We start from the raw sequence: 14,025 nt of genomic DNA, 5'->3' as shown, positions 1-14,025 counted from the left end.
GGCTAAACCCCATGTTTGGGTCATGTTCATGCCACTGCCAGAAGGATAAAAATGAAAAACATAAAACCAGGGGAACCTGGGTGGCTCAGTCAGTTAAGTGTCCAACTTCAGTTCAGGTCATGACCTCACAGTTTGTGGGTTCGAGACCCGCATCGGGCTCTCTGCTGTCAGCACAGAGCCTGCTTTGGATCCTGACCCCGCCCCCTCTCTGCCCCTCTGCCACTCATGCTCTTTCTCTCAAAATTAACATTAAAAAAAAAAAAAAAAAAAAAAAAGACAAAACCAAGACATAAAACAGGCACAGAAATTAGGGAAAGCTAGAATATACTGGAGAATTCTCTTTCTCTTTCTGGTTTGTTTGTTTGTTTATTTGTTTATTTATTTATTTATTTAAGTTTATTTATTTAAAGAAAAAGAAAGTGCATGTGCAGGGGAGGGGCAGGGAGAGAGGGAGAGAGGGAGAAAGAGAGAAAATCCCAAGCAGGCTCTGTGCTGTCAGTGCAGAGCCCGACGTGGGGCTCCAACTCATAAATTGTGAGATCATGACCTGAGCGGACATCAAGAGTTAGACGCTTAACCGACTAAGCTACCCAGGCTCAGCCACCCTCCTATTCTTTTTAAAGTAAAGTAGGTCAGAATAGCAATCTTGGTGCTGGCATAGAACTTGTTTTGGTTCAGCTGTTTGCATGAGGGCAAATAAAGGGTAGGAGTATCGATCTGGGAAAAAGCTATCTCCCTCCCCCAGTCCTCACAGGACAGTGGAAAGACGAAGTCTAAGACAAAGATCTGAGGGCAACACTGCCACCTGGTGGCCATGTATGAGAATTGCCATAAAATTATAAAGCCTGAACTCTTTTTAAGGATGCGAAATGCAGAAGTAAACAACGGAAAAGCAGCTTTGTGAAGAAAGCAGAAAGCACCCCCAACCCAAATCTCAGGGAAAATAAAACCAAATAACAAGCAACAGAAACTAAAATAACGTTCAAGGCTGAGTGTGCATTTCAATAATAGCAGCCAGGTTCACACTAGTAATAAGTTTTTATTCTATCCCAAGAGTTCCAGGACACATCCTTTGAACCAAAAGCAGCCCCTGACCCAGACGGAGGCCAAGGGAAGGAACGGGAGAGATGTAGCCTTGGCTCCAGTGTGAGGAGGTAAGAGCCACTACGATGGTAAGTCTGGGACAACGTGTGGAGCTAACGGAACCAGGAGACGGGCAAGCGATGGGTCTCAGGCAGCCTCTGAGCTGAACGGACCCACAGGTTGCCAAAGGCATTTGCGAGTCTGCACTTGTGCCCTGTAAGCACTCCACAGACGGGTGGGAAAGATAGGTGTGAGGAAGCCTCCCGCCTCGCCACCAGGTGGGAGTGGGCATGAGATGTGCAAACCGGTCCTGGGCTTGACCAGAGTGCCTGCCCGTTGTAACAGCAGGTGATCCACCCCAGGGCCTGCTCTGACACTGAGAGCAGAAGCAACCCAGGACTTTGGGGATAAGGGATTAGATATTTTTATGTGTGTAAGCTTAAGAACTTTTTAAAAAGCAGATTATAAAAGTACTAAATATAGACTTTATTCTCCAGAATTTTTTTTGAAGATTTTTTTTTAAGTAATCTCTACGCCCAATGTGGGGCTCCAACTCACAACCCTGAGATCAAGAGTCACATGCTCTACTGACTGAGCCAGCCACGTGCCCCAATTCTCCATAATTTTTTTTTTTTTTTTTTAAATTTATTTATTTATTTTTGGGACAGAGAGAGACAGAGCATGAACAGGGGAGGGGCAGAGAGAGAGGGAGACACAGACTCGGAAACAGGCTCCAGGCTCCGAGCCGTCAGCCCAGAGCCTGACGCGGGGCTCGAACTCACGGACCGCGAGATCGTGACCTGGCTGAAGTCGGACGCTTAACCGACTGCGCCACCCAGGCGCCCCATTTCTCCATAATTTTTAACCCCTGATCTTTCCACCCAAAGATAGCCACTGCTCAAATCTGGGTACGTTTTTCCTTTTTTAAATAAAGCAAAGTGAAGTCAGTTCACACATTATGCTGTAACCTGCCCCCCTTCCTTCCACTCACATGTGCACTTTACAGGGTGCACACCCAGACCAACTTGAAGGGGCCACAAACCCCAATGGCACCCATGAGGAAGTTGTGGCCTCACGGAACACCTAGAAGGCAAAAGATTTCAAGGCTCTAGTGAAGAAACGTCCACAGCTGAGCAGTTAGTTCAGCTCACAACTGTGTCCAAGTGTCTGCCTAACAAGAGTGTCTGCCACCAACCGGAGACAGGTCTGTTTTGGAGAACAGATTGGGCCACATACAGCACATACACTCTTCTGGCCAAGGGCAACCGAATGCAGGTATGGGGCAGGAGGTTTTCAGTGGGATACACCAAAACAAAACCCCAAATGCCCAAGACCAAAACCAACTGCCCTGCTTTATAATAAAATAACCTCAATTTTATATTGACGCACACGCTATCCTGACTCAAGTTCATCTTCAAAGCAACATGGCATTATACCAAAGCAAATGACAGAAATAAAATCTATGGAGGGCCATACAGGCCTGGCCCACCCAGGACCCCAGCCTGCTCTACTGCAGGATGTTGTACCTGGGGTTTCCCCAGGGCCTCACCTGGAGCTTGCGGGCCATGGCCACCACCTCGTGGTCAGGAGGGTTGTATTTATAGCAGTTGGAAAACATCAATCGGACATCAGCACCAAATTCCTGAGCGTCACGGTACTCGCGGGCCTCCAGTTTAGACTGCAAAGACAAGACAGGGCCTCCTTAGTTATGCCCACCCCTGCTCCAATGGGGACGTGACAGCCAGGAGGGCTGCCTGTAGGAGCAAGTCAGTTTTGCAGCGGAGCTGAGAAGAGGTCATCACCTTAGTTCTCTGTCAGGTGGACAAAAAGACACTCAAAAGCAAGTCTTAGGGCTGGGAAATGCCCTGCTAGCACGCCAAACCCACCCATCCTGGTCACTGTGACTAAGGACCAAGTGGACATAGAATAAATGGAGACAGAGGTTCAGCCAGACTGTAAGAGAAGGGCTGGGACCAGTTCTGACCTGACATTCACCTGTCTTGGTGATATGGGATAAGACACGGGTCAAAAGGAACATAAGTACTGTCCCCTCTTCTGTCTGTCCCATGTTGGGGCAGGCTTACTCTACTCCCAGACAGAGAGAAATGCAAAATGGCTTAAAATAAATAAACATAACCAAAATGGCCTCAAAATACGACAATGAAGATGCCAGCACTTGTGTGTCTCCTCCTGAGAGGAGACATCAAGACCCACTCTATGCCACCGCGCCTGGCAAAGTCATCAACTCTCAACCCCTCCTGGAACATTAACTGTGTGCAAAGTGCCCGTGGGCACCAGGGCCCAAGGCCACAGAGGGCTTGTCCCCAGACCAGAGGGCACAGCACTGCTGCTGTCTGGGAAGAAAATTCCCAAGCACGTGGTCCTGGAGGCCATCCCCTACAATTCCCAGCAGGGGGCGCTGGGCTGCTTTGAGCTGGTGAGAAGACACAGATGCTAGGGCACAGTTCAGAAGCACCCAGGGCCTGGACCCTCCTCTTGGACCAGCCTAGGAGGTTCTGACCTTCTCTGTCCCGAGGAGCCCTGCCCCCAGCTCTGGGGGGGGGGGGGGGGGGGGCATCCGCTCACCTTGATTGTGCTCATGTCCATGGGGTGCTTGATGATGTCACAGTAGTCGTGCAGGCCCAATGCCTCTACGTCCACAGGCTTGTAGAACGGCCAGGCGTAGGCTGCGTGCTTCTTGGCAAACATCTCCTTGAGGATGCCACTGCAGCACTTGAGCTGCTCTGAGACCTTGCTGCTCTTATCCGACACTGGGTGCTGCTGAGAGTCGGGCACGTCCTTCTTGGGGGGCTTCACAGGCCGGCTGCTCTCCCGCCGTGGGCCCAGCTTGGCAGTCTTAGGCTCCGGCGGTAGTGATGGTGGTTCATGAATGGGGTCAATGGTGGTGGGGGTGGTGGTGTCCGCTTTCCTCTTAACTCCCTTCTTTGTCTGCCGAGAGCACAGGGGTGACAAGCACAGTCAAAGGTGACGGCCGGCACAGCTGTCCCTCCCTCCGCTCACTCCTGCAGCTGGGTCCTTTCTGGGGTTCCAACATTCACGGGGAATGGGGCTCAAAGGTTAACTCCATGGGTGAAGGACTGAGGCAAGAAAAGACCTGTCCCATCACTCTCTCTGCAGCTGGGACAGGACCTGCCAGTGGCAGGAGAAAGCACACACGTAAGGGCACAATCTGCTCACTGGAGGCCACAGAAACCTCCTGAAGCAGCTTCCCCCTTAATGCCAGGGAAGCCGCTCAGAGCCAAGCCTGGACACATTGCACCCCCCCCCCCCCCAGGGCAGGCACGTCTCAGAGACTATAAGGGTGCCATCTGCAAACACGCACAGTCTAAATTAGAACTAGGGAAGGGGCTGGGGGGGTTGGCAAGCCCTGGGGGGTGGGCTCAACTATGGGACCTGTGGGCCAGCAGGGCAGCAGCTTCTAGGCCGTGACTTAAACACTGCACAGTGCCCCCAAAACACCCACAAAGTGCCCCAGGAGCCAGGACAAGCTCTGCATGAAGCGCCGGCAGTGACAGTGACTCGTCTCCTACAAGCCTTGCTGCTATGGAAGGGAAGACAAAAAAGAGGGGGTGCTGAGGTGGTAGGAGCCCACCAGTGGCCAGGTTGGGCCACACGCACACACAGAGAACGCTCACCTTCACAGGCTGTGGGGTGGCCGCGATGATGGGTGGGTGGCTCTGCACAGGCTGGGGGTTTGGCGCAGGTGGGGGTGGTGGCTGAGGGGGCACCGGCGGGGGTGTCTGCAGTGGCTGGGGAGGCACCACTGTCATGACGGGGGTCTGAACGATGAGGTCTGGGGTGACCGCAGGGAAGGGGTGAGGTGTAGCCTGCACAGGCGGAGGGTTCTGCTGAGGGGTCTGGGTCTGCGGAGGAGTCGATGCTTGAGTTGTGTTTGGTACCGTAGAGACGCCAGGTTTTGCCGTCCCTACCAATCATAAAAGGGACAGGTGGTTAGATGCCGAACCTGATACACGCTGGCTGACCTCATGGAGACACTGTCACATGTGGTGAGCACACATCTGTGCGGGCAGAGCACATAACGTCACCGTAACTATTCGCCTAAGAGACAGAACAACCCGTACACCCCAGACCTTGGCCAAATTGGTCCACCTGCCCCAGGGATCTCTGAGAGCAGCGGCACACTGCATGCCACACCTCCTGAAGCGTCCTGGCTTCAAGTCCCAAATCGGGCACAAAGACGCCTTCATGGGCATGGAGGCCGGGGCCAAAGGAGCAGGAAACACACGCTGAGAGTTAGCACCAGGCCTGTAGATGGGGAACGGAAAAATGTTCCTTGGCACTTTCGACAGAGCTGTCCTCATTCCCAGAAGCGCTGCCTTCTGAGTAAGCAATTCTGGCAGGGGGCCGGCATCAGCAGCCCTGGCCAAGGTTTCTGGAAACTGGCAAGCTTCCACCTCCCTGAGCCACAGGAGGAGGCTGGACGGCTGCTGCCCTTTGTGACCGGCTCAGACTGCCTCCCTGCAGCTGCGCGGGTGAGCCCAGACACAACACCCTGCATCTGTCCCATGTGCAGACCAAACTCCTGGTCCAGAGAATAAGGGCAGGCTTCCCGGACGGTAAGGATAATGGCCACCCCTCGGCAGGACCCACGTCTACGGGATGACCCTCAGGACCACCTGTCCTTGGCTACCCCTCATCGCAGCAGGGGATTAGGCCAGCCCCCTTTGCTCCCGTGAAGCCACCACTCCTGAGCAGGGCAGGAAGTCAGTCGAAAGCCCTCTCTTTAGAGAAGCAAACACCCCACAGCATGGGCCACCTCAGCACAGAGCTAAGGATGGCAAGATGCAGAAGGCAGCTGTTAGAGCTTTTCCTAGACGGAAACATTTCACTGTTTCTCCTCCCTCCCCAGCAGCTGGCCTTTGGAATCCTGTGTCAGGCTGAGAGAGGGGGGCAGGAAGCAGGGTGGCCGCTGAGATAGACAAGGAAGGGAGAGCTTCACTTTGACTTCAGAAGCATCAAAAAGCAGGCCTGGCTCTGACATAAGCATCTTAAGATAATTCAAAACAACCAACTTCAAGGTTCAAGGATACGATTGTTAGTTAAAACCGCCACTGGTCAGGTGAATTCCTTTTCTCTAAAATGGAGTAAATAATTCAAATAACAAAAATGCTTTGAAAAAGTCACTTTTTAACCAAGGTCCATAAGAAAAAAAAAAAAAAGAAAAAGAAAAGAAAAAAAAATAATAAAAGAAAAAAAGAAAAGAACAAAAAAGCAGGGTCCAATTATTTCTACTTTGTGGAAGGTCACACACTCATGTGACCCTCTGAAAGGGGCACTTTCACCACTAAGCCTGACCCTACTACCACTCCCAGTTAGTCCCTCACTGAACCTGGAGAAGGAGACAAGATTGGGGAGAAGGAAAGCCAATATCCTTGTTATTTCAATGTGAAGCAAACGGTGCTGGGGCACTAGAGGTACCCTACCTGCTTCTTTCCTCCCACGTCCTCTTCCTTTTGCCTGGACTATCATGATCTCAGTTTCTTCAGTGGGCAGTTCATTGATTTTCTGCAAGAAGAGCTTCTCCAGAGCTTCTGCCATTAAGACTATGTCATCTCCAGGCTGGAAAAGGAGACACGGGGGTGAGGGTCAGAAAGCCCTCACCACCTCTCTAGATAGAGCAAGAGCTGCCCACCCTGTGCCACCCACCCCCTGCCCCAAAGCATGAAGTATCATAGTCAGGGTCCTTCCCGATCTGAATCCTAAAGGGCCACAACAGTTATGCCACCAGATATCACAGAGGTTCACGTGCCTGAATCAGCACCCGTCCACCTGCACCTCCCTCTCTAGTCTTTTAAGCTCTGGCCTGAGAAACCATCCTAGTGCCTTAAGTATCTAACAAGCCCTGCCAATCACTGACAGAATCCCTTCTCTGACACAATTCCACTCTGCTACAAATACTTGAATTACACAGGATTTCTTGCCACAGATACATTAGCAGGGCTCTGACAATGCTCCCCAGTGTTCCCTCAAGGCAGCTCACTGGGGCTCGGGTCATGCCTATCTCGAACTACATTATGGGTCCCCACTCTGTTGCCTCATCTACGACATGCTGTTCCCACTCAGCTCTAAACTGAGAAGCTCATCTGTGGACATTTCACTGAAACCTAATGATGAGAGCTGAGACTTTTAAAAAAACACAGTAAACTTCAAGAAACTCACCTACCCATCTCTTCTGGGCAATTTTACCCACTACACCAGCAGAGGTCAAAAGCTGAGTTCTGTATAGTGTCTCCCTCCAGAGCCGTTCTATATGAAAGGGTTGGTTTTAATCACATCTGTGGTCTGAACTGTAAACAAATGATCTGGCTTCATGGCACAGCCGAGCCGAAAGGTTTGGCTAACGGGGTTAAGAAGTGACCTTCAGGTCTACAAGTGAGATCAGGGGACATTCAATTCTACGGCCACAAGTTGTCAATGGTCATATCCACATTTCAGATGCGGCGGCCCCCATCACACCCTCTCTCACATTGAGGTTTCTGTTTGAACACACCTTTGCACAACTACGTTAGTAGGCTCCTTCCTGACAATTGACATCACCCAAATGGACTTTTTAATGAGTTGTCACTGTCCTTCTCACACCTTCTCTACTACACATGCCCAAGAACCAAAATCCCAAGGGCACGAGAAGCACATGCTTCAAGCTAACAAGGACGGCTTGGAAGTAAAGCAAGGTCAGCACCCTCCTCCCAAAAAAGAAACACCCAGTCACAGGCAAAGCCATGGGTCCCATTATTTCTGCCTCCAAATGATCTCCTCCCATCAGACTCTAAATCCCACCGGCTACCAAGCACCCCTGCCCACAGGCTCCAGATATGCTCGCCTCCTTCTCCTCTCCTCCCCTCCCCTCCGGGCAGCTGGACACCTGCCACCACATCTCACCTTGTTGTAGATGTAACAATTTGTAAACATAGTGTTGAAGTCCTGGATACATTCCTGAGCATTCCAGTAATAGTTGTTTTCCAAGCGCTTCTTTATTGTTCCCATATCCATAGGCGTTTTAATGATCTTATAGTAATCCTGGAGAGCAAAAAGAGCAAAAGGCCAGTGTCACCTTCCCGGCCATGCAGCATTCATAGGCAGGCCTGTGGATCTCACTCCAGGAACACAGATGAGAGCCACGGCACAGACTGAAGCCCTTCCATGGTCTCAGCAAGCCATCTCAACGGGAATCCAAGACAAAGTGAGAATTAGGGAAGAATTCTTACATGTCGGGTGCAAATCTGGAGGGAAAAGGTCCAAGTCTGTCACGTGCCCAGGTCTGGGAACAGGTTGTCTTTACTGAGATCTAGGCCTTTTTTTCCTTTTTTTTGTGATCTCAGGCCAGATCACACACACCAAAAAATCCTTTAATTTCTAGTAAATAACAGGGAAAACATATAGCTCTTTGAAAAGCGGTCCTTATCTAGTAAAACAACCTACAGCAGGTTGTACTTTCTCCCTACTATTTTGACATTTTACTGGTCCATAAAATGCAAAATCCTATGGAACCAGCATCAAGGCACACCTGTAACAACTGGAATCCCTGCTTCTGATCACACTGAAGAACCATGGAGCAGAAGCCTCCACCTTCACTCAAGTTCACCACACTTCCATTTCGATTACTGGTCTTTCTAAAGGATGTGTCAGCAGTACCTGGATACAGCTGAATAACCAACCAGGTTAATGAGGAATCCAGACAACCCGTACAATCCTCAGTTAAAAAAAAAAAAAAAAAAAAAAAAATCCAGCAAACCCCACTCCTCAAAACTTCACAGCCTACTCTACAAGTGCCAAACGGAAGGAGCCAGACGGCAGGTGTAGATATCCTAAAGCCCTTCAAATCAGACGCTACTACTGTCCGCTTTCTCTAAATCTAAACCTATCCTAAAAACTGAATGTTAACATTTAAAAATAACCACAGGAGGTATCTAGGGACAGAACAGGCAGCACACCAGGCTTCCCTGTAGAAGGACCAGAGAGCGCCAGGCAGGGAGACCCACATGCAGCTGGCCAGCTCCAACGTAGACTGCAATCTCAGAGGCTCCCTTAATCAGGCCTGGGTGTGGTATCAGAACCAAGTCCTGATGACAGAGAGGCAGGCCTATCCCTCACCAAGTGCCACGGTCTTGCCTGGAAATGGTGGACAGTATTGGAAAGGTAAGCACAGGGTGTGAAGCTTTAAGCTGTTCTGACACCCACGAGAAAGGAACAAAAGCAACCAGCTTACACATAATGAGTGGCAGAGATCATAGCCCTGAGCTGACAAGGGCTACACACGCATGCCCGGGTACCCTGCCCAGGAGGCCACAAGGACAGACTGTACCAGACTTTCTATATTCTACTATGGCTCTGGCCACCTTTCCCAAGAGAACCAAGGCCCCAATGGAAATATGTTTTTTAGTCTATGGCCAATAATGGTGTCAGCTGCTTGAACTGGCCACGGCCTGTCACGTAGAGGGAGAGAGACAGGGAGCAAGCGCATGAGCATGCCGACAAGGGGGCAGTGGGTTTAGGGGCATGACAATCCAACTGTACATGTTTACTGAACAGAAGGGGCAGGCATGCCAGTGAAAAGTCCAGCAGAGATCAGAGGCCAAAATGCAGATAAAGATTCCTGGAAGGTGTCAGAAAACAGAAAAAGAAAGAACCTTTTTTTTTGTGGCTGTAGTAGCATTTTCTCGAGGAGGGGGAGAGGTCCCTGGAACACCAGGCTTTAAGCAGAATGCTGCTTCTGACTGACTAGCCCTGCCCTACTCCTCTGGGTCAGTTCCTGGTGCTCCCACCTCCCTGAAGACACCAGATCAGTGCCACCTTGCACCGGCCTCTTCTTCCTATGTCAGAACTGCTGAGGGTGATGTTAACAGTCACGGAGACAGGGATTCACACTGTGACCTCCAGGGAGCCTGGCCTCCACTGCACAGTGAATGACCTCAAACTCCCAAACCACTGGGCCTTACAGATCCCCCTGCCCCATGCCTGTCCTGCTAGCTGGGGATGCTGCCTTCTCGGGATTTTGGGTACCCCAGCGCCCCCCCCCCCCCCTTCTCCTCGGTCTTCGCCCTCTCAGCCCTCTGAATTTTCCTGTAACAAACCAACCCCTCCTCCATTCTGGCCCTGCCGCGGTTTCCCTTCAATGCCAAATTTCTCGAAATGATGGCTTCACATCCTCACCTTCTCATTCACACCGTCGGGAATCTGGTTTCTACTTCTGCGTCACATCTTCCTAAGGTCACCAATGCCTTCCTAAAGGCCAACAGGAGGGTCAGGTCGGAATCCTCATCTCTTTGACCTCCCTGCAGCCTCTGATGTGGAAACCTGGGGGACTGCTCTCTGCTGGTGATTCTCCTGGCTCTCTTCTACAGGTCTCCCACCACCTCCCTCTGGTGCTATAAAAGTTGCAGTACCCCCTGGATTTCACCCCCCACCCCAGACCCACCTCCTCCCAGTCTTTGTATTTGCTCTGGGAAGGTCACCCTCACCTGTGGATCCCACACGGCCCTGCCCAGCCCACTAACCCAACCAGAGATTATGCTGTAGCAAGCTCTCCCAAGAACCTCCCTCCAGTGACAGGTCGTCTGCCCCTACTCTTTGTCACGGTCACCAGCAAGAGTAGCCCCTAAGGCCAGATCTGGCAAGGATCCTCTTTTGCTTCCGCCCCTTTTCTTGAGCCAGTTCATGATCTAGACCCGCAGTGCCTCCTCCTGACTTGCTCTTCCTGAGTGCACATGACACATACTCAACAGAGAGAGGTAAATGGACGAATGTCACAGATACAGCTGCTTTCACAACAGGAGGGTCACACTAGCAGTGTATCCATCCTTTTTGAAACTGGATGCCCGGCAAAGGCTGAGGTTCCTACACTTGTGCAGTTCAAACCCCCAGAGACCCACGCCTGCGTCTATGGCAATAATCATGTAACTCCTCATCCAGGGGATGTGTGAGACTTAGCAAACAGCAGGGCTTAACTGAGAGACACTTAGTCCTCAATGCTAGAAGAAAAGAAAAAAATTATCTATCCCGTTTCTTCCCTGAGGTTCAGTTAGAGATACAAACTGAGGTTCCAGAACCATTTGCTAGGGATGTGGGCAAAAGGAAAACTCTCTCTAGGGAAAGAGCAGAAGAGGGGTACAGAAGAACCAAAGCAAGTGCACCGCGGCTGCAACTGAGCAGGTGGCGGGTGTGCGTGGAGGCAACCGAGGGCAAAGCTGCACCGGTTACCTCCTCCCTCCAACCAGGCCCCTCCTCCAAGTACTGGTTGCCTGGGAGATACTCCACTGCCTCTTCCTGCCCTGCGCTCTGGGCGATCGCGACGATGACAGCCATGTCAGTACAGAAAAGGTACTGCAGCAAACCAGTCCCCCTTCCACAGCCTCCCAACCATGCCTGAGAAGTAAGGGGCCTGGACCACCAACTGCTCCTACTTCAGCTCCCCTAAAGGATCAGAAGGAAAGCTGCAAGCACTCCTTTTCACCCCCATTTCAACTTCTCTACAGTTTCTCCCGGAGCCGAAATCTAAGAACTGATGACTCTTCGTCAGGACTACCAAAACCATTCACTCAAGGGCCTCATGAGTGCTGGCAGTTCAGAGCGGGGCCCCAAAGGCAGTTCTGTGTCCTCCTCCCGTCCCCCACTGTCCCCAGGAGCAACACGGGAAGGGACCTGGAGGACAGCAGCCCCGGGCCCTGCCCAAGTTACTCACAGGGAGGTTTAGCTTGACGGCGTCCACAGGCTGCTGGAAAGGCCACGCAAACTGGTGTTTCCATAGTGTCTTGAGCACCACTTTGAGCAGATATTGCAATTGATTCGTCTGCCTCTTGGGCTTGTTGGGGTTGGAGGTCTCCGGGGGCGGGGGGTTGGTGCTGGCTGTGTTGGCTTGCTGGGGTTGGGCCTGGGCCTGCGTTGTAGACATTTGGGTGGTTTCTAGTCCATCCCCCATCACTGGCAGATTTCTCAATCTCGTCCCAGGGCCGCTCTCCGCAGACATGCTACTGATCCCATCACATTCTTCACTGGGCACTCTACAAGGAGAAAAAAAAGCCATAATCAGAAACCAGGCAGCAGATGGGCACCACTCACTGTGCCACGAGTGTGTGGCTTCCAAGGGCCGAGCTCCTCTGGTGGAAACTGGTCAGGCTGACCAGAGAGCCGCTTCTCGCGCTAAAATAAAAGGCCCCCTGTGTCTGCTCTCCTCGGCAGAGAGCAGACGATGCATCCTACAGAACGGAAGAGAACAAGCACCAATGGCGAGCGTCAGGAGAGACGGGGCTCAGAAGAGCTGACCAGGAGCCTGCAAGGGCTGTGAGGACTACTGATCCCATGCAGAAAGAGGCAGAATAAGCAACAAACCAGGTTCTCACATCATGTAACGGTTATTAAAAAAACAACAAAAAAAGTTTTTACTCATTTAGTTGGGGTGGGGGGACAGAAACCGCATCCCCAAGCAGGCTCTGGCAGTATAGGTGCACAGCCCGACGTGGGGCTCGATCCCATGAACCGGGAGATCATGACATGAACCAGAGTCGGACGCTTGACACACAGAGCCACCCAGGCAACCCCCATCTGAGAGTTTTTAAGGGACACTGCCTGTGTGGCAGGCAAGATGATTTGCAAGCCCCCAAATATGTCCTTTACATTAAAATTCTTTGTACTTGTGGCTCATGAAACATCGAGCCAAGTCAGTAATTCTGTTTGGCGATCAGGGCCAGAAGAGTGTGGCCCACGGAGTCCACTGCCGAGTGCTCAGGGCAAATGCTCACACTCACTGAGAACACGTCCTTGGTGACTAAAATAATGCATGTCTGCTGATTAAAGAAATCCCACAAAGTAAGTGTTGATAACCTAAAAGTTATCACTTTATTAACCAGGTTTTCAAAGCTTATTCACAGAGATACAGAAGGTTACCTCTCGCGAACTGCACAGGGGGTGTGAGACCCCCAAGTTCAATGCCTGTATGAGCACCCCTTCCGAGGCACTCTCCTCACCTGAACGACCCCTGCTTCGGACCATGCCAAGAATGCAAATCCCGCCACGAGCATCCTCACGATGGCAACTTTGTGTACCTGTCCAGTTATTCTAACAAAACCACAGATATGGGGTACATGTTTTTACTGCCAAAATGCCCTCCAGAAACACAGTAATTCACCCCTTACTTGCAGTGCCGAGAGTTCCCACACTCTGTTAATGAGAAGAAACATCTGCTCAAATGTGTACTGACTGTTTGGCATTCTTTCGGTGTGCACTTTTCTACTGGCAAGAAAAAGGAAGTATCAGCTTTAAGCCCAGTGCCCAGAATAAGAAAGACTTTGTAATCTAGGAGCTGCCTGCAGCTAATGAATATCGCCAGTAATAACCCTAGGAGTTCAGTGCAGGGTAAGAAAACCTCTCCGGCTGAGGGAGTCAGGCAAAGGCTTAGGAAAAAAGGGCAGATTTTACAATCACACGACTGGTAGGCAGAGGGGACCAAAAAAGACAGAGCAAGTTCACTGGCTCTGTCATGGCTTTCTTTCTGGAACACACTTAGCACAAGCTAGGCACTCTGGCTGCTGAAGAATTACTTTATAATTCAATCCAAGTGTGATTTAAACCAAGAGCCCCACAAAGGTTTTGGTAGATGCAGTTCTGGCAAATTATCAAGTTTTAAAAGCACCAGGGGAAAGCTTGCTACGTAAAAGCAAGTCGGTCACAGGGGGCTGTGGAGAGCTGGCCCTCCTGGTCTGAGGCGTCCACCTCCCCACCCTCTGTCCCCACGGCCAGCCCCACACATGGGTCCTATTTGCAGGGGAAGCCCATGAGCTGACAAAATGGACCTGGTCAAGGAGACGGCATTCCTTCCAGGGTGCTCTGGCTGACTGCAGGTCTAGGTGTCACCTGGCTAGTGAACACATGGGAGAGGCGGCTGCAGGGAGGGGACCCAAGTGGGAG

General features: G+C 51.2%; 1 protein-coding gene across 7 annotated transcripts in view; it reads right to left on the bottom strand.

Annotated features, from left to right (window-relative positions):
• Nucleotides 1-14,025, bottom strand: part of BRD4 (bromodomain containing 4) — an 88,142-nt gene that overhangs the window by 24,190 nt on the left and 49,927 nt on the right. For 6 of the 7 annotated variants that reach the window (XM_058727653.1, XM_058727651.1, XM_058727650.1 and 3 more), the window contains exons 2-7: nt 11,804-12,122; nt 8,005-8,142; nt 6,549-6,684; nt 4,740-5,029; nt 3,670-4,032; nt 2,633-2,761 (exon numbers count right to left, since the gene is read on the bottom strand). In XM_058727653.1, the coding sequence (XP_058583636.1) occupies nt 2,633-2,761; nt 3,670-4,032; nt 4,740-5,029; nt 6,549-6,684; nt 8,005-8,142; nt 11,804-12,088 (1,341 nt within the window). In that variant the 5' untranslated portion in view covers nt 12,089-12,122. Of the gene's footprint in view, nt 1-2,632; nt 2,762-3,669; nt 4,033-4,739; nt 5,030-6,548; nt 6,685-7,284; nt 7,372-8,004; nt 8,143-11,803; nt 12,123-14,025 lie in introns of those variants that run through there. The other variant, XM_058727655.1, reaches the window with a different exon arrangement.

This window comes from Neofelis nebulosa, chromosome 4, assembly GCF_028018385.1.
Source record: "Neofelis nebulosa isolate mNeoNeb1 chromosome 4, mNeoNeb1.pri, whole genome shotgun sequence".
Taxonomy (NCBI): Eukaryota; Metazoa; Chordata; class Mammalia; order Carnivora; family Felidae; genus Neofelis; species Neofelis nebulosa.
The sequence above is the reverse complement of the archived record's forward strand: the minus strand, read 5'-3'. Positions and strand labels throughout refer to the sequence as shown.